Raw genomic sequence first — 25,016 nt, 5'->3', positions numbered from 1 at the left:
CTTTACATCAAGAAATGGTGTAAATTAAATTATCAAACATGGACCATGCTATGATGGTGTAGCAAATTTGAAAACTTTCACAATGCTTTGCAGCACTTCAGAATCTAAAACCAAGGACAAGTCTTTGGAACGTCATCACTTTCAATTTAGCCAGCAGTCTAGCTTGAACACACAGTGCAGTCTCTCCAGTATTGCCAGGTGAAACAAAATAGAAAATACTCATCAGACCAGGCATCACTTGTGGATAGAGAAATGTGTTGATAACCTTTCATCAGATGGAACATCTTTGTACTCCTTGCATTATCCCATGATGGGAGCAATGCCACAAGAACTGCATTGATTCAATAAGGTGACCAGCCACCTTTCCTTAAATCCAGAGAAGTTCTAACACCATTCACCATCGAATCAAGTTTGTAATCAAATCAATATTCTTTCCTGTTCTTTTTATATAGAAGAACAGAAGAAGGAAGCATTAGAAAATATATACCTGTTTTGGGATTTGGTTGTAAATCTTTGACATAATGTGCATATTTGAGAACCATGTAAGCAAAAGACTTCAACCCATGAACCAGTCTGAATTTTGTGTTCTGCAGCGGCATGCGTTGCTGACTTTGAAACAAGAAACCGCAAAGATCTAATCTCTTATGTGCTCTTTCCCTTTTCTGCTGCTGGTTGTTATTGGTATTTCTTCTAGGGGATCCCTCCTATTCAGCAACATTAAATAGTCCGTATTGAAGGATTCTCATAGAAAGCAAACATGAAGTGGAAGCCACCATATTTAGCTAACATTTTAAACTAGAGGATTGGAGAATGGAAAATGTTAATTCTTGTTCGAAGAGGAATGCGAGGTTAAACTAGTGAACATGGGCTACTTTTAATCCCAGTGGAAACTTGGGGTTGGGGGGGGGGGGGGGGGTGGATTAACTGGAAGAACCAAAATTAAAGGAAAGCCGAAGGCAAATTGCATTTGGCTAACCTGAATTTTTGACAGGATTGAGGAAGATAATGTTCTAGATGTAATATATGAATATTCAGAAGCTGTTTAATAAATTCCCACATAAATGGTTGATTAGCAAATTTGAAGCCTATGTAATAAAAAAAAGGATAGTGAAACTGGATAAGAACATTGTCTGAAGGGCAAAAGATAGAGAACTGGAGAAAGACACTGTTGTTCCTTCAAAGGTCAGGGTTGGGACCACTTCTGTCTATGACAATGTATTTAGTAACATAGACATAGACGTGCATGGCAAAACTTCTTTATTTATAGATAACACAAAGCATGGAAATATGGTAAACAGTGTGGAGCATTGTAGCACAATTGCAAACTGCACAAAACCTACTGTATTGGGGAGAGATATGGGAGATGAAATTTAATGCTGAGAATTGTGATGATGCATTTTGGTGGGAAGAACATGGAATGACAAAACAGACTAACGTTCAATTTTAAAGGGGATGGAGGAAGATTGGGCCTGGGAGAGGGGGTGGGAAACACCAGGAAGCAGAAATCTCCCGTAAAGATCCAGTGAATGACGGCTGTCAGCATGCAGGTATATCCATGAAATTGAATCGTTAGTGTACAGCTATCTCCCTATGGGGGAGAGAGTGGGTGTGAGAAACATAGCAACTCACTGAGATTGAGATACCACTGAGATCACACATATCCTCTGAAGAGTGGCTGGTGTTTCTCAGATAGTGAGCAAATATGTCACCTAAGAATAAAATTATAAGACATCAACCAGTGAAGAGATACCCATGTATATAAATATTTGAGCCTGGCAGAATAAATTGAGGAAGAGGTTAATAAAGCATGTGAGTTTCTACCCTTCATAAAAAGAGACATAAAAGAATGAAAACAAAAAAATTATATTATTAAGCACAACCATAAGATTACTTTCAGTTCTAATCATTCCACTTTAGGAAGGATGTGAAGGTCCTAGAAAGGTGTGGGGAGAACTTCCTGGTTTTGTTCCAGGAATGAGGATGGACTAAATAATCCGAGTTCATCTCGGAACAGATGAAGTTGGGAAGAGATTTGATAGTTATGTACAAAATCTTGATTGATTGAGATGGTAAATCAAACTGTTCCCAATAGTGGAGGGTTCAAGGATCAGAGGAGACTGATTTCCAATGATTGACAAAAAGAATCAGAAGTGGCGTGAAGAAAATTTTTTTTTTTAGCAGCAATTAGTTGTGATCTAGATCATGTTGTCCAAAAGTGTGGATTCGTTTATGGCTTTCAAAAGGATATTGAACAAACATGTTTTCAAGTAAAAATCTGCAAGGTCATGGAGAGAGGTAGAGGAATGGGATATTTTAACCAATATTTATGGTCTGTGAAATAAAGATTGAAATGTACATAAGCTTTCAGCTTTCTTAAACTTTTAATTTTTTTTTAAAGTTTATTACATTATAATTAACTACATTTTAAAATATTTGAACAGAAAATGCTGGAAAAACTAAGCAGTCAGACAATATCTGTGGAAAGAGAAACGGTCAACGTTTCAGGTCTGCGACCCTAATAATTAAACCACGTTGTCCCATCCTATCAGATCCTATCCTATCCTATCCCCTTGTTCTATGCATCTCTCTTCCTCTTCTCTCCTACTGAAAACTAACGTACCTCTCTCTTTACCAGTTCTGACAAAGGGTCGTAGACCTGAAATGTTATGTTTGAACACAGTGTAACATAACACTTCAGGTCTACGACCCTTCGTTTTGGATCTCTTAATAAAATATCTAGACTAGAATGTAAGGAACAGTTTGCAAATCTTTCAAAACTTGGAAAGGTGGTAAAACATGTTGAGGATAATAATAGGCTTTAGTGCGACATAGATAGGATTGTGAAATGAACAAACATGGACTATGGAGTTTGATGCGAAAAAGATTGAAGCAATACATTTTAGGAAGATTCTGGAATCTTTGACCTTTTTATAGTACAATGTGGTTTAATTTTGGCCCCCTTACCTTTTTTTAAAAAAACAAAAGCTATATAGTAGCATCGGAGGCATTCAAAGGAGATTTGGCTAATTTCAGTGATGAGGTGGTTGTACTGTTAAGAGAGGCTAGACTAGAGAGGCTAGTTTGGGTCTGTATTCCTTAGAGTTTATGTTGGGATGTTTTCATCAGTGGGAGAGTCATGAACAAGGGGACATGGCAACAAAATAAGGAGCTGGGCATTTAAAACTGAGGTGCATAGAAATTTCTTCTGAGGGTAGTAATTCTCTGGCTTCCGAGGGTGGTGGTGGCCTGATTATTAGATATATTTAGGGTGGACATAGATAAATATTTGAAAGAGTGAGGAATTGAAGGTTGTGGGGATTTGGCACTGAAGAGCTGAGGCCAGGATAGATCAGCCATGATCAGACTGAATGGAAGAGCAGGTTTGAGGGACATGGTGACCTTCTACTACTTTCTTGTGTCCTTGTGAGATGTAAAATGAAAAAGGAGGAGGGATAGCCTTGGTATTAGAGAATGGGAGAAAGGTAGAAGAGAGGAAAGATCTTGCTCAGAAAAAAAAAGTAGAACAAGCTAGGTTGAACCTGACAAAAAGCAAGGGGCAGAAACCATTGGCAATTGTAGAGCATAGTATATGTCTGGAAATTACATGTATGTACCAAGGTAATATAGTGGGGATAGTAATTGACATATAGACTTGCCAAACAAATTTAGCAGCAATACTGTGGAGGATGAATTCATGGAATGTATAAAAGATGGTTTTCCAGATGAGTATGTTGAGCAACCAGTGAGGGAACATGCTGTTTTAGATCTCATTCTGTGTTATGAGAAAGGGTTAATTGATGATTGGCAGTTAAGGGAATAACTGAGGGAATAATTGGTAGTGACTTAGTTCATTCTGAAACTGGAGTCTTGAATCTCAGTAAGGCATTATGGTGGACTGAGAAATACATGAAAATTTATGCTAGTAAACATATGATGGCTAACATTTAAAGTATATATAGATTATATTTAATGTTATACCCCTTTTTAAGGCAAAACAAAATCCCAACAAGAAAAGCGGTCTAGCCATGGCTAACAAAAAAAAGGCATTGATCTGGAAAAGGAAAGTTGAATAAGGGAGCAGTAAGTATTGGGGATAATATGCCTGTATGTTTTAGGATTGATTTAACAGACATAAAGCGGAGAGTAGGAATAGGATCATTTTTGGGTTGTGAGGCTATGATTTGTGGAGAACTATAAGGACAGTACTGGAGCTGTAGCTGCTCACAACCTATAGTAATGATTTGGATGAAGAGATCAAATGAAATGAATCCAAGTTTGCTGTTGATACAAACGTGGGTTACCTTGAGGTTGCAGAGAGGTTTCAGGGAGATATAGACAGATTGAGAGAATGGACAAGGAAAATGCAGATGGAATATTGTTTGGAAAAATGTGAGGAAACCAACTTTGGTAGAGAAAGGTGGAATATATCATGATAGATTGAAAGCTGTTGGTATTCAAAGCAATACGGGTGCCTTTGTACACAAATCACTGAAAACTAAACAATCAGTTGGAGGAACTCAGTGGGTCAAGAGGCATCTGTGGGGGTGGGAAGGAATTGTCAAAACCCTACAGTCTCTGGTGCTCCAGATTGCAGCATCTGCAGTCCCTTGTGTCTTCACTTAAAGTTAACATGCAAGTATTACTGCAGTTAAGCAAATAAGATGTTGGCCTCTTGCCAGAAGATTTTAATACAAGAGTAACTATGCCTTCCTCCAATGATATAGGCCCTAGTGAGACCATATTTTGAACACTGTGCAAATCTAGTTCCCTTGCCCAAGGAAATAATGTACTTGGGACAGTGTAACCAAGGTTCACCAGATTGTTTTGTGGATTGGCAGGTTTGTTGTACGAATAGAAATTCAGCAGACTAGGCCTGTGCTCTTGAGTTCAGAAGAATTAAGAAGCAATCTTATTGAATTGCACAAAATTCTTATGGAGCTTGATGGGATGGTTTCAAAGATGTTTCCTCTGGTTGGTGTGTATAGAAACAGGATCACGGTCTCAAAATTAGGGGATGACCATTGAGAAGAAATTTTGTCACTTAGTGGGTAACAAATCTTTGGAATTCTTTTCCCAGAATGTCTTTAGAAGCCCAGTCACTGAATATATTCAAGACTGAGTTCAGTAGATTTTTTTTATTAAGAGAATCAAGGGACATTCTGGAAAATGACAGGTTAAAAAAAATGGGGGCCAACTATTCTACTCATGTGTTCTTATAATTTCTAGTTATGATATCACTTCAATTGCAAATTTGTTTATGCTCTTAACCAAGGAATCAAGAAAGCTTTGGAGTGCTTTCCCAACTTCTGCTGTGCCATTTTCTGAACCATCAAAGAGTAGTGACAGTCCTATTGCTCAATTTAAAGCACAGTTACTTTGATTTCAAAAGAAAATGAGATTCTACATTATTCATGTATTTAGGGGTGCATCTTTTGCTTTAGCCAATGTAGATGGGATGTTGCAACTCCTTCTCCTTCCGGCTAATGCAATTTCCTAACCACTATCTAATATTATGAAGTCCTAATTGGCGCACTGCCTGATAAAATGATCAGTTTCTGGGCTTGTCAGCAGTCTGAGAATTTAAATTATACACTTGCAATTCAGTATGATAAATGATATCAAATAAAAGTGTTAATTTTGCTCTTATGTCTGATGTTTTTATATTGTCATTCCCTCAAAAGCATAGGATTTTCAAAAGTTATTTTTTCTCTTCAAGGTTTCATATGTTCTATGTATCCCAATCCTTGTGCTCTATAAAATACTTAAAAGATTAAGTGGATTTAGTGCTTTTATTTCTCAGTTTTCTGTCTGTGAAATATTCAGTTAGTTAGCAGCTTAGCCAACATCATAATGTCAGTGGACGTCACAGATTCCTTTTGGCTGATTGCAAATTATGTAAACCAAAATCATAATTGTTCATTGTCATTCTTTCTCCACACACCCCAACCAAATCCCCACTTGCATCATCAGGTAAGTACACATTGTTAATAGGAATTAGAATAGAATACTCTGATCTGATTTTCTGCCTAGTTGTCATGGTCCATTCTGATAATCTTGCAGGCATGAGACGAGTATATCTGATACTCTGTAGCCCAATGAGATGCCTGTGCTTCTCTAAATCTGACCTCAAGGGGATACATATTTTCATTACCCCTCATGGAGCTTCATTTACAGAGAGCCAAACATCTGAAATTTCCTACCTAAGCCTCTCCATTCCTGTATCTTTAAAATACTGTACAAATGTGGACTTGTGGGCAATTTTCCCATAAACTTGAGCTTTTCATGTAGATCTTTTTGCATCTTAATACATTTCCATTTAAAATATAAGAATAAAATGCTTACTATCAATTTGTGAGGTCGAGTTGAATGGTAAACGGCTTACAGTAATTTTTGTCTTTGTCTTGCACTACTGCTGCCACAAAACAACAAATTTCATGACATATGTCTGTGATAATAAATCTGATTCTGATCTACAGGGCACATATAGGAAGTGTGATAGAACAGATCCTTCTCATCTGGATGTGTGCTGCTCCAACAAAACTCGGAGCTCAACACAATCCAGGATAAAGCAAACTGATTGGCACCCATTGAATCATCACAGGCATTCACTCCCTCCCTGACTAGTGTTTTGTGGCTTGCTCTGCATGATCTACAAGATTCCCTGAAACAACTTCCCAGCACTTCACTGACAACACATGTTGAACCTGCAACCTCAGCTGTGTAAAAGGACAAAGGTAGCAGGTACATTGGAATACCACCAATCTGTGAGTTCTCCTCCACATCAGACACCATCCTGACTTGGACATATTATTAAACCTGTACTGCCTCGAGTCAAAATCCTGGAGCTTCCTCATCAAGCAGCACTGTAGGAGCACTTCACTGATTACAGCAGTTCAGGAAAGCAACTGAAGGACAGTTAAGGATGGGCAAATAAATATTGGCCAGGTCCCACAACTATGTCATGTCTGATTTCCAGTTTTTGTTTGTATGTAGTATTTAGATATTTTTGAATATCCACCATCGAGAATTTCATCTAACTTTTGATTGTAGTTATATACTTCTGACTCCAAGTATTCAAAAAAAACTTTGAATGGTCAGAAATAAGATTATTAATTATCAATCAGAATTCATTCACCTTAGATTTTTCCCTCATAATTAATTGTAGTTTGCATAAATAAATACTTCCTTTAATTTGTTTTGCATTGATTGGTGAATTATCCTGACCATAGTTCTCTTTCGCTGAACAAGTTTGCTCTCAATTATTTTAAATTTGCCTTCTCCATTCCTGTCCTATGATCTTAATACACTTTTAAAATAATTTGGATTTACCTGGACCATTCCCACTTTAACAGCCGCCTGTCTTGGCCTGAAGGTTTAAATGCTTGATCTCTACACTTTCTTTTCATTTCATCCCCTGTGCATTTAGGTTTATTTTATTTTTATTTGAACTACCTGAAACTGAACTGATAAACACTGTCACTGCAGTCAATATTTCAAATTGTTGAATTTAGCAGCTTAGCTAAAATACCCAATCATTAAGTTATGTTAACCGTGCCCTCGGTGGTAATTCTCTCTCCTAAGTCAGCCCCATTCCAGAATTTTCATACATATCCAGCTTGACTGTCCATCTCCCTCAGTACTGAATTGTCAAAAATGCCATATTTGAGATGAAGTCTTTGCTTCTTGGTTAAAAGCAAACCTGCCAGATTATACTTATTTTGAGAATACTAAAACAATTCTCTTGGTTTCTGACATAATTGGTCAGTATACTATAAATAGATTATCATGTCATTTATCAAATAACTCTGTGTCAGACATTACTGTGTGCAAATTGACTACAATATTCCCTACTTTACATCAGCGTTGTTATGCTTTTTTGGTTGTGAAGAACTTCAGCTATCTTGAAAGGTGTGAATATATTTTTATTTCATTTCTTGCTTTAAGCTAAATATTAGTAGCTAAAGTAAAATAAATTTTATTGAGGACGACTAAAAGCTTTAAGGATACCATTCCAAATTCTGCTTTATGTATTGCAATATAAAGCTGATTTCCATTTAACAAACCTAATATTAAGCCCTTTGAAGTTTGATTGTAACAGGAGCCAAAGATTCAAAGCTTTGGTTAACCATGCATTTGTAGTTGGAGGAGATTAAAATTGAATTACAGAGGCAAATTCGGTCTGAGAACTCAAGTTCTAACGTAAACTTATTGTTTTCCCTATATATTTGATGAGACTGAAACTGATATAGTCACCTTCAATCTTGAGTTTTAAGTATTGTTGACACCTGGAATGCCTAACACCAGTTATGGCAATGTGCATGATTTGGGAAAAACATTTTTAAATTCTTCTCCACCAGAATCAAGAGCTGTATGTGTTTTAATAAAGAGCAAGTTTCTGTTGGGGAAATCATGATGCATTGTTCTGAGGCAGATGCACATTACTGTTGTGGCATACAGCAGTGCTACTAGGTTTGATGCATTGATATTCAAAATGGAACATTAAGGGCATTCCTGGGATATACATGCAGTTGTAAGTGCTCTCAAAGGATTTCTGGGATAGACATGATCCTAAGTATTTGATTTTTTTTGTCCTTGCTTTTTTGAATTGTTATATCTTGAATATTTGTTCCTTTTGGCATTTTCTTTTTATTTATTAATAATGTTGAGTTTTTGTAATTTTTATCTTCAGAAAATCTGATTCCATTGCCTGTACTAATTTAACAGTGCAGCACTTCTCTAAAATATATTTGTTCTAGCATGCTGGTTTAATCACTGTAACTCAGAAATGTTGCACTTTGTGATAAGGTTTTTAGTCGAGTAGCATGTAGAGGTAGAGCAACAAAGTTGATGTTTGGGATGATCTATTTCTTTTATGTATTGATAAATTCTATTGGGTATAGTCTGATTGAGATTCTATGAAAAGATTTGTCATTAATTCAAAAGAGCATGTTTACACTTTACAGTGATAAAGAAGTCTCAAATCATTTTAAACCAAGACTTTCTTCAAAAAATGCCATACAATTCTTTGCATCCCCATGAACCACCAGAATGTTTAATTAAATAATTCAGCTTCAGCAATCAAGTGAAGATTATTGCATATCAAATACAGTCATGTAACGCCCATTCAGAATAAGCAAAAGATCAAAGTTCCTGTGTTCAGTCGTCCCTGACGTTGAATTACCAAGCTGAATAGTCAAGGGAGCCTTGACCATTTGTTGTTATTATTACTTCCATATAATGGCTTGAATATTTGCTTAAAAAGGAGAAGATGCTCAAGTATAAAGACTTAAGAGTAACTGGCGGCAAATTGAATGTTTATGGTTCTTAAATATTAGTTAAGTACATCCATTTTTCTTCCTTGCAGGCTTGGTATTGAATACTGCAATCTGCTTGCTTTGACTCTTAAATCAAAGTTGTTGCATGAAACCTGCGTACAGTTCTATAGATTCCAATTGTGTTCAGCAGTAGAGGTTTGGTGCCATCTAGTGTCAATTCAACTCTGTACATTATATTTGTTGATTTTTATTTGCATTTCAGTAAAAGCTCAAACTTCCCATTCTAAAACAGAGTGAGCTTATAGATCATTGCAATGTTTTATGACATAGAAATTAATAGATTTAAAACTATTTGGAACTTTATTCCATTGATGTTAATGAATCATCATTGAGGTGGAGATGGTCTTAAACCACTGCATATACTGTTGGATAGCATGTTCCAGAATTTAGACCCACAGACAATAAGAGAATGTCAAATCATTTCAGATAGGATAGATATGATTTGTAGGGAACTTAAAAGTTAGTGGCCTGCTCATGGATCATCTTCCCTTGTCCTTCTCATCGTAAAATTTGCAAAAAATTAGGAGGTACCTTTGAAGAAGCTTTGGCAGGTTGTTAGACTGCATTTTATATACCTACACACTGCAGCTACTGAGTCTTGGGAGCAAGAGAAGTGGATATTTAGGATAGTGGATGGGGTGACAGCCAGGCAGGTTGCTTAATTTTGGATGTTGTCCAGCCTCTGTCCAGATTAATGAGGCGTTTTTGGTCATCCGGGCAAGAAAAGTATTTTTGACGATCCCAATTGTGTCTTGTACTTAGTGGAAAGAGCCTCTGAGGTCAAAGGTGAATCACGCTCTGCTGCATACTGAGCTTTTGATCTGCTCTTTGAATTTAAGTAACCGTGTGGTTGGTTGGTTCCTGTTCATTTGTGACCCCAGGATATTGACGGGGGTGGGGGGGGGGTGTGGAGACGCGGAATGGTGGTGGGGGGGGGCGCGGTTCTTGGTGTTATTAATGCTGTTAATTGTTAAGGGGTGGTTTAGGTTCTTGTTGGAGATGGTCATTACCTAGCACTTGTATGGTGAAAATATTACATCCCACCTATCACTGCGTGCTTAAGTGTTGCCTAAGCCTTACTGCATTGAGTTATGGAATGCAGTTGAAGCGAGCAAGACCACTAGCAATTATCCCCAACTGGTGACCACCTGATGGTAGGTGGGCGGGGATGGGAGGAGGGTTATACTGATGAAGCAGCTGAAGATGGCTGGACTAGTGCATTGCCCTGAGAACTTCTGCAGTGGTACCATAGGGCTAAGATTGATCTCCAACATCCAAAACCATCTGCCATTGTGCCAGGTATGATGTAGGTACATGGACAGTTTTTCTCTGTATTCCCGTTGACTTCAGTTTTTACTGGGGTTCCTTGATGTCAAGGATTGTAAACCTTAACTGGATTTTGGCTCTCTTGTCCATCTTTGGACTAAGGCTGTAATAAGGTCTGGAGCTGAATTGCCCTGGCTTGTACTTGGGACTCCTTACAACTTACGATTGAAAACCAGAGCATCATGTTCTGTGTGGAAAATGCTTGAAACTAGATTTCAAGGACCTTTTTGTTCCATACCCTTTCCCACTGCAGAGCTGCTTGAGGATGTTACTCCACTAAATGCATGACTATTGAAACGTAAACTAGGTATGCATATATGACATGCACATCTCCTGCTATTAATTATGGGTCCAAGATGAAAAGGTTTCAGATTAAGGAATGCCATCCAGGATCAAGTGACAGTCAGTATCCAAAGCCAACTGGAGTTACAGGTGTGAAACTAACTGGAACAAAGGTTGAGGATGGAGATGGAAAGCTAAGAGTGATTGACAGATTTGAAAAGTGGGATATCCCCACCCAAAAGCTTTACCTTATTATGTTTGCAGATGGTTATAGGCCACCCTGATATTTTGAATGCTTAAACCATCTGAATATTTTTACAATGTTGATTTGTTCAGATTGGTTTCTAATATAAATAAATGTAGATCTCGACCCAGAATGTCAACTGTCCATTTCCCTCCACAGATGCTGCCTGACCCACTGGATTCCTCCAGCATTTTGTTTGTTGCTCCAGATTCCAACATCTGCAGTCTCTTGTGTCTCCAGATGTCTTTCTACTTTGAGCTATTCATTAAATAATTTACTACAACCAATTTCATTTAATGTAAAGTTATGAATATGGACTGTTGAGTGGTTGTTTTACACACTGAATGTAAAGTTAAGAAAAGATAAGCAGTTCGGAAAATAAGTACTTACATGTGCTATTGCATGTGTCGGAATATTGCACCTAGCAATTTATTTTAAGCCTATAATTGCCACTACATCTCTGATGCTTGAAGAATGATTTTCAGTACTTAGTTTAGTAATGTCTACAAGGCATGATTTAGCACCCTTTACAATGCTGAGACGCAATATTCTGCAGATGCAGGAATCTGGAGCGACACAAAAAGTGCTGGAGGAGCTCAGCAGGTCATGGAGAGAAATGAACAGTCGATGTTTTGGGTCAAGACCCTTAAAAGGAAGAGGGAAGTGGGGGGGGGGGGGGGGCGGGGGAAGCCTTGCAATGCTGTCATTCACAAACAGATCTGTATCAGGTGCAAATTTGCAGATCATTCCCCTTGGCACTTGCGTCAAGATAATTAATGAAGGTGGCAACATCAAAGGTCCCAGTATTGATCCCTGTAAGACACCCTGGCAAGCAGATTCAAATCCATTGGCAATTTGAGGCCTACTGTTTAGACAATTCTTCACCCAATACAGCAGGTTATGATCAATTCCACAAGATTTTTTCTTGTGCCGTACCTTGCCAAAGGTGCAATATCTATAGGTACAGTCATCCATTAAATTAAAGAAAAATGCTATTTGTTGTGACCATATGGGTTCCTCCAAGTGTTCTGGTTTCCTTTCACGTGTCAAACAATTGTTGGATAATTGGCTACTTACTATAGGTTAATTGACTACTATAAGTTATCTCTAGTGCAGGGAATGGTAGAAGAATTGGATGAATATATATTATTCCAGGAAATGTATGAAGACATTATAGCTCTGCATCCAGAGGGAGCTCAGGGTAATTAATGTAGTGATCCAAAAGGAGCAGGAGGACAGGAACCTTCAAGGCTGTGCCCCTGTTAAACTGGTGCTTGTTATGGGAGACAGGGGGAGATGATAACACCTTGAAGGAGTGAGATCCCAATGAAATGCACTGTGGGATAATAGCTACACTTTGGGAAAAGAGTAGACATCATAGGGGATTTGATGGAACAGCTGTTATAACCATCAACATGAGCCCCAAACAATATGTTGCCTCTTATGAGGCAAAGCAAAGGAAGTCTTGCAGAGAATTCTGTGGGGTGAAAAGCAAGAGCAAGAAGGTACGGTGCACAACAGAACAAGAGGAAAGAAGGTTAAGATCCTACAATCAGAATTCCAAGAACTAGGGAGAAAGATTTTTTTTTAAAAAGTAGTCTAAAGTGATGCGTAGATTACATCCAGTACCACATACTAGTGAGAGTAAAATAGGAAGTTAGATCAGTTTGATCAACTTAAAGGTGGAAGGGCTTCAGATTCTAGGGGCATTGAGACCAGTTCTGAAGTGAAGATAGATAATGATCTTGGAGTTAGAGTACTACAGGACAGAAGCAGGCCGTTCAGCCCATCTTATCCATGTTGACCTGATCTTCTGTGTAGTTCCATCTACCTGCACCCTGACCATATCCCTCCAAGCCCCTCCCATCCATGTACCTATCCAAACTTCTCTTAAATGTTACAATTGAATCCGCATCTACCACTTCCGCAGGCAGCTTATTCCACACTCCCACCACCCTTTGAGTGAAGAAGTTTCTCTTCAAATTCCCCTTAAATATTTCACCTTTTACCCTAAACCTATGACCTCCAGTTCTAGTCTCACCCAACCTGAGAGGGAAAAAGCCTGTATGCATTCACCCTATCTATACCCCTCATAATTTTGTATACCTCTATAAGATCTCCCCTCATTCTCCCATGGTCCAGGATTAAAGTCCTAACCTATTCAACCTTTCCCTTTAACTCAGGTCCTCAAGTCCCGGCAACATCCTTGTAAATTTTCTCTGCACTCTTTCAAGCTTATTGATACCTTTCCTGTAGACAGGAGATCAGAACTGCACACAATGCTCTAAATTTGGCCTCACCAGCATCTTGTACAACTTCAACATAACATCCCAACTCCTGTACTCAATGCCCTGATTTATGAAGGCCAATGTGCCAAAAGCTCTCTTTACAACCCTATCTACCTGTGATGTCACTTTCAAGGAATTATGGATCTGTATTGTTCCTTTGTCTCTTTGTTCTACTGCACACCTCAGAGCTCTACTATTCACTGTGCAAGTCTTTCCCTGGTTTGTCCTCCCAAAGTGCAACACCTATCACTTGTCTGCATTAAATTCTATCTGTCATTTAACAGCTCATTTTCTGAGCTGGTCAAGATCGTGCTGCAAGCTTTGATAGTCTTCTTCTCTGTCCACTACACCCTCAATCTTGGTGTCATCTGCAAATTTGCTGATCCAGTTTGCCACATTATCATCTGAATCATTAATGTAGACAACAACGGACCCAGCACTGATCCCTGCAGCACCCCACAAATCACAAGCCTCCAGTCAGAGAGACAACCATCTACCACCATTCTCTGGCTTCTCCTACTAAGCCAATGTTAAATCCAGTTGACTACTTCATCCTGAATGCCAAGCGACTTAACCTTCTGGAGCAGCTTCCCATGCATGACTTTGTCAAAGGCCTTAAGTCCGTATAGCTAACATCCACAGTCTTTCCATCATCAACCTTCTTGGTAACCTCCTCAAAACTCTCTGTAAGATTTGGTTAGACATGACCTACCATTCACAAAGCCACGTTGACTATCCCTAATCAGGCCCTGTCTATCTAAATACTTATATATCCTGTCCCTTAGAATACCTTCCAACAATTTACCCACGACTGACGCCGGACTTACTGGCCTATAATTTTGCAGCTTATTCTTAAGAGTCTTTCTTGAACAACGGAACAACATTACCTATCCTCCAGTCCTCTGGCACCTTGCCCTCATCTTCAGGCTAACAGTCTGGGTGGGTTAAAAAGCTTTCTTTTGTGCTGTAAGGTGCCTTAATTCTAAAACATATTCTTCATTTTTTTTTCATAAATGGTGCCTCTGTGGGGACAAGAACACTGGTATCATCTGCTTTGAATCTTGTATAAGACCAGTCATTACAGTTTTAAGATTGCATTAACTTTAAAGAAAGGATTTCGGACTTGTTGGAATTAGGTGTGTAAATGAAGCAAATCCTGCTTAGGGAATATTGCTGGTTTGTATGATCATCTTGCAGGATAGGTTTGAGTCACTTTGGTACTTCGTTGAATAAGAATTTTCAGTTTCAGAACTGTCAATCTCCTGTTGACTACAATACAAATGAGAAGCCTGTAATATAATTTTACTCTGGAATTCATTTTACTTTTGTTTTCAGGTCAGTTCCTGGAACTACTGCGGCAGAATGTGAATCGAACCTGAAGAAAATTTATACTGTGCAAACTGTACAGGTGAGCAAAAAAACTAGGGAATGTAGAAAAGGTTTATTAACTGCTAATATTTTGCATGAATTCAAGGTAGCCTTCAAATAAAACCTTTGTATTGCTCAGAATACTGCTTTTGAAATTTGAGCATCAGTACAGCAAATTGTGAGAGAAGGCTATGCGTCTCTCCTGGAGAGGTTTAAGAATTAATGGATCTGCATTGTAGAGCTATCTTGTATGTAGCTTTGTCCTGTTTTGTCCTGTTTTGTGCTGCAAAAATCTTGGGAGTTTCCTGCTACGTGTTACTTGGCTAATCTTCCATTTCCAAAGAAACATTTTGCAGTTGCAAATGTTATCTGGTTTTGCTTTATTTGAACCTTTTCTTGGCCCAGTGCCAAACTGCAGGCCTGGAAGCACCCATTTTGAGAACAACCAAATTTCATCCAAATTTGTGCCTGTGGTAACGTTCAATGGACCTTGGAATAAATGTTTTTTTTAGAAAATTGCAAAACTGTATGTCTGAACAGAGCTGGTTGCTGATTCCACTCAGTTTTTCATCTTAACTTCTCTTATGCATTTTTCATCATGGGCCCAAGTTTCTGGAAAATTGCTAGCCTTCGTCAGTTGTCCACCCACTTCCCTGGCACAACCCTCTGAAAAGAAACCAACTCCAACTTGATTGGCAAGGTGCTGCACTTTTCAGGGCATTGCTGATTATCAAACTCTCAGACTTATTGGCAATCAGAACTGTTGGACTCTGAAGCTTGTGAATATTTATGTTAATGTCTAAACCTGGTACCAGTTTGGATGCAGGCTCCCAAGTGTAATGCTGGAAAGCTGTAAAATTTTGCATTGTGCTTCATGAGGAGCCTAGCATCAGAGCACAATCGACTTGACAGTGTCAATCAGCTGAGGGGGAGTACAGGTCTTTTGAAGAGCTGTTAGATTTTGTTGACTGTTGCTGATGCATTTGGAGAAGGGATGTTGACTCACTATGCTCCCATTTTTTTCAAATGGAAAGTGAAAGCAAGAGATCCCATTGAATTTTTTACTTATTAAATGTTTCAATAACAATCTGTGGTAATGAATTGCAGGAGGTGGTGGAAGGTATAGAAGCATACAATCCTAATGCAGGCAGATAGGATTAGTGTAATAGGCAAAAAGGTCAGCATGGACATGGTGGGTCCAATTTCTGTGCTGTATGACTCTGACTTTGATTCTAACATGGCCACTCTCCTGAAAACCAGCTTCTCCTGAACCATGACTTGATTCTTTACAAGCCAGTCGTGCTACTGAACCAGACTAAATTTGTTCAATCAGAAGTGCTGAAAATATGATCCATCTTGGCTTCCTCCTGAGATTCCCCCAATTTTTAGCCAATTTGATTCACTCCACATGATATCAAGAGATGACTGAGAGCACTGGTTCCAACACAAGCTATGGAACCAGACAGCATCCCAGCTTTAGTAATGAAGATGTATGCACTACCATGCTGTTCCAGAATTGTTGCAACACTGCGGTTAAAAATATTCTGTAATAGCTTGGTAGTATATCCATCTGACTATATGGAAAGTTGCATTGGTATGTCCTCTTCACAAAAAGCAGGAAAAATCCAGTCCAGCTAACTACCATCCAATCAATCTACTCTCAATCACTTCCAAAACGATGGAACCTGTCATCAACAGTGCTATCAAGAAGCCTCGTTTGGGCTGCACCAGGACTACTCAGCTCCAGCCTACGTCACAAGCCTTGGTCCAAACATTGATGAAAGAGCTGAATTCAAGAGGTGAGGTGAGAGTGACTGCCCTTGACATCGAGGCAGCATTTGACTGAGTGGCACCCTGGTAAAACTGAAGGCAATGGGCAACAAAGGGAAAACATTGTGGCATGGTAGTGCAGCTAGTTGAGCTCTTGGCTCGGCTCTAGTAATCTGGGTTCAAACCTGACCATTCTCACTATGACATATAGGTCTCTCCCAGATGCTTTGGTTTCCTCCCACGTCTCAAAGGTGTGCATGTTGGGCGGTTAATTTTCCACTGTAAATTAATTCCTAGTGCTCAGGTGAGTGGTAAAATCTGCGGGTTAGTTAATGGGAATGTGGGGAGAATAAAATAGGATTAGGGTAAATGGTTGTTTAATGGAAGCCATGCATTTGGTGGGCTGAAGGGCCATTTCCCTTGTTCTGTCATTCTGTGACTCCCAGTGGTTAGAGTCATATTTCGCACAAAGGATGATGTCAAAGATCAAACATCCCAGCACCAAAACATCACTGCAAAAGTTCTTTAGGGCACTCTCCTAGACCTGTCTACAATGTCCTTCTATTGTTAGGTCAAAAATGGAGATATTCACAGATGATTGCACAAAGTTCAATTCCATTCAGAAATCCTTAATAAATGAGACAGTCTGTGCCTGCATACAGCAAGATCTAAACGATATTAAGGCATGAACTGATAAATGTCAGGTAATATTTTGTGCCACAGAAGTGCAAGGCAATAACCATCTCCAGCAAGGTATCTACTTATCCTTGATTTTGAATGGCATTTCTATCAACCAGCTCCCCCACTGCTCAATCCAGGACAAAGCCAGCCACTTGATTGACACCTGATCATTCCATCCAGTACTAGTAGTGCACAGTGGCTGCAATGTACATCATCTACAAAATGCATTGCAATTACTTGTCCAGGCAACTTGTGCCAGCACCTCCTAAACCGGGGACCTTTCCACCAAGGACAAGGGTAACAGGTGCATGGGAACACCACTATCTGCAAATTTCCCTCCAAATCCCTCAATATACTGACTTGGAAATATATCACCAGTCCTCAATGTGACTGGATCTAAACCTCAGAACTTCCTCCTCAACAGCACTATAGGAATACCCTCACCAGGCAGACGACAGCAATTCCAGAAGGTAGCTCAGCACCAACCAAAGCAAGTTTCTGCAGCAATTAGGGATGGACAGCAAATACTGGCCTTGCTAGCAAAGTCCAGATCCTAAAAAATGAATCAGCAAATGAATAGTTGATAGCCTAGCAGAGCTCTAATTTGGACTTGCTTTGATTTACTAATTTTTAATACTTATGGATTAAATCAGAAGTAAATTGTTGAATAGCTCTTAATAGTTGACTTTGAGGTATTCCAAAATTATTAAATTGATGTTTTTTTAAAGAAGTTAATTAAAATATCTAAAAATATTAAAGCACTACTTGTCATTAAAGCAAAAGTTAACTTGTCTTCTGATCTGTCAATAAGTCCCAGACTTCCATGTTTTGACACTGCCTGCTTGGGAGTCCAGAACTTTCAACAGTTGAATGCCAGACCTGCAGTTCATAAGATTATCCACCAGATGCTGCAATATTACCCTGCAATTTATTATAAGGGATAACACCTGAACTGCATAAATTTGCAGAACTGATCAACTATTATTTGCTTTCTTTTACTTCAGAGTGCTTACTCCATTAAACAATATTAAATAATACAGTTAGCTACAGTTATATAGGCACAAAAACGTACAATTTATGAAAGCAAATTTTATGGGAAAAAAAATCATGTTTTTTTTAATGTTCATATCCCTTCCCTAGGCTTCATTGAATAAATTGGTGTTCCCACTTAATACTTCATCCAATAATAATATGCAGGTTGCTGAAAAATTCCAGTTTTTGCTTTTGATTTGAAAAAATTATCAATATTAATTGGTCCGGTGGCATACTCTTTAAAATCTGCTGTTTGAAGAATGGATGCTATAAACAACTAGATTTCATTAGCAGTCTGTATTGTTAGCTGATCACATCTGAAGAAAGGGTGGTTCATTTGATCTTTCTTTTCAGCCAAAGTTGTAACCTGTGTTCTTTATCCAATATCCACCTAGTGAAGGCCTGGCGGTCGTCTCTGTCTCTTGATGAAATTCTCTAATTTTGGTTTATTTTCATCATTCATTGATAACATCAAATGGCATGCTTCATCCATTTTGGTTTTCTGTTCCCTTCTTGTGAGCTTATGATGTTGGGAATATTACATTAACATGTAGAGAATTAGCTGACTAAAAGAAATGAGAATCGGGATAAATGGGTCACTTTCATGTTGATTAGCTGCAAGTGGATTTCCAAAGGGAATAATGCTGAGGTCTCAGCCATGTACAATCTATTTTTGTGAGTTAGATGAAGGGACCAAGTGTATTGATAGCTAAAGTTTGCTGACAACAAGATAAGTGGGGAAATAAGATGTGAAGAAGACAAAAGGAACTACAACAGATTGTAGGTGCAAATAGATGAAAATATGACAGTTGGAGGATAATGTGGAGAAATGTGAGATTATTTACTTTGGTAGAAAGAATAGAAAAACAATATTGTTTCAAATGAAGAGAGTGCTGCTGTACAAACAAATCTGGATGGCCTTGTACATGAGACAGTTTTCATGCAGATATAGCAATTAATTACAAGCAGAGAAGTCTTGCTACTACAGGACGCTGGTGAGACCACACCTGAAATACTGCAAGCAAGTTTGATCTACACATCTATAAGGGGGATAATTTTTCATTGGACCCATATCAGAGAAGATTCACAAGATTCTGGAGATGAAGGGGATGTCTTGTGAGGAAATATTGAGTAGCTTCAGCCACTATCCATTGGACTTTAGAAGAATGAAAGGTGATATGACCAAAGCATCTGAGTTTCTGAGAAGATTCGACAGGGTAGATGTTGAAAGGCTGTTTACCATCATGGAGGAAATTAGGACTGCAGGACATGGTTTCAGATTCAGAGGAGAAATCTTTTTCTGAGAGGGTCATAAATTTTGGAGTTCTTTATGCCACAAAGCTGTGGAAGCCTAATTGTTTAATGTTTTTGGGGCTCAGAAGGACATTATTTTTGGAAAGGGGGGGGAGTCTAGGGGCATTGGGTACAGTCAGGAAAGTGGAGTTAAGGCCAAAATCAAATTGGCCATGATCTTATTGAATGGTAGAGCAGCTTGAATGGCAAAATGCTGGCCTCCTGCTCCTGTTATTTATATTCTTATGCATCAGAATGTAATTTCTGCCCATTGCATTCTAGTGAAAGAGAACTTCCTGGATCTGGATACCTATCATTGATATCCCTAAAAGCAACATTTCATACTTAAAAAGTAGCAAAATCTCAAATATATTCATGGTAGTATAGGGGTGACACGGTAGTATAGCAGTTAGCGTAACGCTATTACAGCGCCAGCGACCCAGATTCAATTCCCGCCGCTGTCTGTAAGGAGTTTGTATGTTCATCCCATGTGTCTGTGTGGGTTTCCTCCAGGTGCTCCGGTCTCCTCCCACATTCCAAAGATGTACAGTTTAGGAGTTGTGGGCATGCTATGTTGGCGCCGGAAGAGTGACAACGCTTATGGGCTGCCCCCAGCACATTCTCAGTAACACAAAAAGATGCATTTCACTGTGTGTTTCGATGTACGTGTGACAAATAAATATCTTATCTCATCTTATCTTAGTCCAGCTACATATGTCTGGCTCCTCTCAATCACCATAAAGCAAGGTAAAACTGAAGACTGAGGATAGATAGAGAAAATAAGAGATGGAACGGCTCCATGATGTCTTGCTGATTCTAATATCCTTGGGTCAATGAGAACTAGAATTCATTGGGGTTGGGTAGTATAGATGGGTTTTTAATTTGCTCAGTCAGCCAATAGATGTTACGGAGTTGTGAATGTGCAGGAATCCATCCTTTACAGATTCTCAATTTAGCTTCACCATGGCAAACCAAACAATGGCAGAAAGAGAGGAGATGGGAGAGGTGCACATGTAGAGGTCCAATCTTTATGGTGAATGACAGAGACAGCTGCTCTGAGAGAATGCGTGCAGACACGAGTACTTATGCACATTCCACAAATATTCAGGAACTTGGGGGGGACGGGAAAAGGCATTCTGAATGAAAAAGAACGAGAAACCAAGTTGGAGTCAAAACAATATCTCTATTGGAAGATTGTCAGTTTGTTTATAAAAATGTGACTAAAACTTTGAGTGTTCTTTATTCCTTTATTGGTATGGGTAGTATGATTCATAACAGAAGGTTTTAACAACCACCAGCATTCTACTTTTGAAGCTCTGAGGCCTTTTTGCAATTATCAAAGCTGTCATGAAAAATGAAGTCAAGATAAAATGAAAGCTAATTAAGTACTTTGGAAATTTACTTTTGTGATGTAAGGAAAATAGCTGCCAAATTATGCAAGGAAAGTTTCCCCCAAAGTAAATAATGTTTCTCCATAGAGAATAGATGGGATCTTGTATTAACACCAAAGACAGTTCACATAGCTTCCATTTAATTTTTCTTCTGAAAAATGACACCACCGAGAGTGAAGCCATCCTTCTACACTGCACTAGAATGTTAGTTTAGATTCTGTGTTCGAGTCTCTGGAGTGTGGGTTGAACCTGCTAACCTTTTAACCCACAGGTAAGAGTCCTACCACTGATGATTTGAGAAAATAAGTTGCTTATTACATGCTTACAGTCTTTTCCTCTGAAAATAGCCCAGCAACATACTAGGCCAAATATTAGGGCTTCCAAACTGCCTGTAGGTATTAGGCTCATTAATTTGAAGCATGTGTTGCACAGCTCTTATTAAATTGATCATTGCATATATAACTGCTGCCCTCGGTGAGAATTGACTTGTTTCAGGAAAGGTGGGTTTAGAGGTTGGAGGTTCCAAGAAATGTGGAATTGGGAGTCAATGTGAACTCTTTGAGACCTAGCAGCAAATTTGTACACTTTACACTTTCCACAATAATGCAAATCATTCTTAAGGTGGTGAGTGAGGGGTGCAGTAACATTCAAACAGGTGTTAGGCTTTGTTTGCATTGTTCAAAAGTTGACCCATGTTTTGGATATTTGAAAGGATGCATAGTTCTTGCTCCTATTAAAAGTGACGGAAGCTGGAAATGTGTGCATAAGTTCTGCCTACCATGTTAGGGCCTTGGTAGTCTAAGTAGTGCTATGTGAACCACTGCTTTATTTTCTCTTGTGCATAATCAGCCAATTTGGGGATTTGATGAAATTAGGTACAAATTTGCTCTGTATGCCTGAGCTATTAAATTGAAACATAACCTGAAATGTAGAAATTTTAATACAACTGTCAGACTTCTTTGCAATGTTGGTTATTTTCTTCATCCAGAATGATCTGTTTTGCATTGTATATCATAGTATGAGGGAGTGTATTTGAATATTAAATATGTGAGTGGTTCACAGCTGCAGTAAACAATCAAAATTTTTTATTATTATAAGTTATTTATATTCTACACATCCCCTAAAATTTTCATTGTATTCCCAAAGGTTAATTAATTTTAGTGGCTGAATAATGTTGTATATGTGAAGATTAAAAAAAATGAAGTGCTGTGCTTCCTAACAACCAATAAGCTGCTTAAAAATGTCAAAGTGATGACTGATCTGGCATCTGAGTAATGTGGTATCAGTAAACTGCTAGTGTTTTGTTATTTGATTTTTGATAAAATTTGATGGGTGTTGATAACTGACAAGCATCAAAAAATGGACATCTGCTTATTGTCTGGCTAATGGAAGAAACTGCAATTATAACAAAATATTTGGGAGTCTTTGTGAACCTGCACTGTTAATTGATCAGGCTAATTGGCATCATCCACTTTGATGGAATATGATGCCGTATGTAGCTTCAAGCCATCTGCTGCATATCTAGGTTTCTACAAAACAGTTCAAGCTAAACATAAGCATTTAATAAAGGATTCACAAAATATAATGGATTCACAAAACTCTTGTGTGGATTTTCCTAGATTCTGGTTGGGGCTGGGGCTGCATTGGGAAGGTAGATTGTACCACAGACCAGAAATATGAAAATATTGACTGAGGTTCCCATTACCACCTCGTAATGGATGTTCATTGATCCTTGTTGAATGTGTGCTTACATGAGAAGAAATTTGCTTTTGGCTACAGTGCTCCCAATAATCACACTGGAAATGCACATATTTGATATGAGTATTTCCAGTGTGGTATGAGTTACACTTTCAAAGATGGAAGGAGGAGCAACAGGAGGACGTTGTCATTCCAGACCTCTCTTAGGGAGGGAATGTTGAATTTGTATTTAGATGAAATTTCAGTTAAGGAGCTGAATAGTTTAGACTAGGTTAAGGTTCTATAGAAGTCTCTGCTGTCTTATTGTTTTCTATCCACACTGCCTGTCAGAGAATGGTAAGAATGATTAACCTTACTGAAACCTCTTCATTGTCTTTCCGTGGATTTCCATAATCATCTCCACTAGGAGGTATGCCAAGTAACATAAAGCATAGGTCTGATCAACCTCAAAGTCAAAACTAGACCTGAATCCAAAACAACCACAGCCAATCTAAAACTAAGCCAGAGTACTTGTAATTTATTCCATGCCTGACCCAGAGGCATGATCAAAAAAGCAGGGAAAAAAAGACTTCCCATGCTGCACATATTGCTTTTGATCAAGAAAAGGGCTTACACAGGTAAACTAAGCACTTGGCCTACACCTGAAGTGGGTACTACAACCACCTTGCACAGCACAGCCTAACCTGAATCCAAATGTTCTATTAGAATATACACTAGACCTGACCTAAACCTGATGCAATTAGTCTTGTTGTGTTGGGGCTATGTAGCCAGGCTTTAATATGAAGAACTAGCTTGCCCTCTGCTGCAAAAAGACCAGTAGGTTTATTGTCTTGAATAATCTCCTGTCCAAGTACGTGCAAAGATTTTAACACAGTTTGGGTCTTCAATTTTCACACCAGCAAACTAGTCTTCTAACATTTTTGAACTGTGAGAACATTATTTTACAAGTGCTTTAAAAAAAAGAACAATCAGAGGGTCCATGACCTGAAACAATGACTTTTACTCTGTCCATGGACACAGCTGGACCACCAATTGCTTCCAGTATTTTCTATTTTTAAGCAAAGACAGTGTTTTCTTGTCAGTATTAAATGTAAGTAAAAGCCACACCCCACAACCATAAGTAATTCCAGCTTAGATGGTTAAGATACTAGTATACATCTGCCTGGAGACCCTGCTTTTAGCATATTTTGTGTTTAACCATCTGTTCAACTTCCCACCACTTAATATTTCTTCTTGCTGCTTAAACCTGTTCCATGCAAGTCCCACTTATTATTCCCATGGAATTTCAGATTTTCGTGCCTCAATGAATAATAAAGTGGTGTAAAGTCAGATGTTTCTTCTTCCACAATATGTTAGCATTTCCTCTTCCATTACTATATAGGATATGCAAGTGCTGCATGAGACAGATGGACTTAGAAGGCAGTTGTATTTAAATGAAGTTTACCAAAGCTGAAGAGCATTTAAATTACATGCTTCATTTGTTTTTCCTCTGGATGCTGAGGGTATTCCTTTAAACTAACAAATTCCACAAGTGGGGGTTCAGTTCACAGTTTTAACCATTTAATAGCTCTGCAACCCATAATTTTAACGTTATGTATGAACACCCAGGGAGTATTCAGTTTTACTTCCTGAGAGTTGCAAGACACTTGGAAGCAACTCTTCTGATTTGGAAAGAATCTTGAGAGGTGTGCTTGGAAAAAATAAAATGTGCGTTGATGACCCTGGGTAACTTCAGTCAGTGAAGGATTACTTTGTAATTGTGCAATAGTTATATTTAAAGTGTTAAATGCATAAAAGCATAATATGGTTCTGTTTATCCTGGGGCTCAATGCATAATTACAAAAGTGAGGCTTGACATGTTACCTGAAAGCAACTATGAACACACTCACTACGTCTATAGCAAGTTACCTTCTTTGCTTTATTGCTCTGCGCAACATGCACAACCTGTGGGGAAAGTCAAGCAACAAGGAATATGTAGTCCACAACACTAAACCCTGTGCTGATAAACGGACAAGATAATTAGTAGATTCTCAGGTTACTAATACAGCAAAAAATGTATTGCCATTGAGCTTTGATTTTTGTGCTATCAGTGATTTAAAATACTAGCCTTTGATGACAGTCAATAGCACTCTGCCCAACAAACAGATACCAAGCCATTAAGTAGCTGTCTTATGACCAAACCCCTGGGAATAGTTTCAGCCAGAGTAGACTTCCTATCTAGGAGGTGATGATTGTCTTTTTAACTTGAAAAATTATTTTAAGATAATTTTTTGCTATTTGCATCCACAGAGCTGTACCACTGTACTAC

The 25,016-nt window shown here is 38.5% G+C and overlaps 1 protein-coding gene across 1 annotated transcript in view; it reads left to right on the top strand.

The window, feature by feature from the left end:
* The window catches only part of eif4e3 (eukaryotic translation initiation factor 4E family member 3), a 42,407-nt gene that overhangs the window by 6,924 nt on the left and 10,467 nt on the right, over positions 1–25,016 (top strand). The window contains exon 2 of the mRNA XM_052017726.1: positions 14,811–14,883. Coding sequence (XP_051873686.1) covers positions 14,811–14,883 — 73 coding nt within the window. The remainder of the gene's footprint in view (positions 1–14,810; positions 14,884–25,016) is intronic.

The sequence above is a fragment of the Pristis pectinata genome, chromosome 6, assembly GCF_009764475.1.
Source record: "Pristis pectinata isolate sPriPec2 chromosome 6, sPriPec2.1.pri, whole genome shotgun sequence".
NCBI classification, from domain to species: Eukaryota; Metazoa; Chordata; class Chondrichthyes; order Rhinopristiformes; family Pristidae; genus Pristis; species Pristis pectinata.
This window is presented reverse-complemented; position numbering and strand designations above follow the sequence as displayed.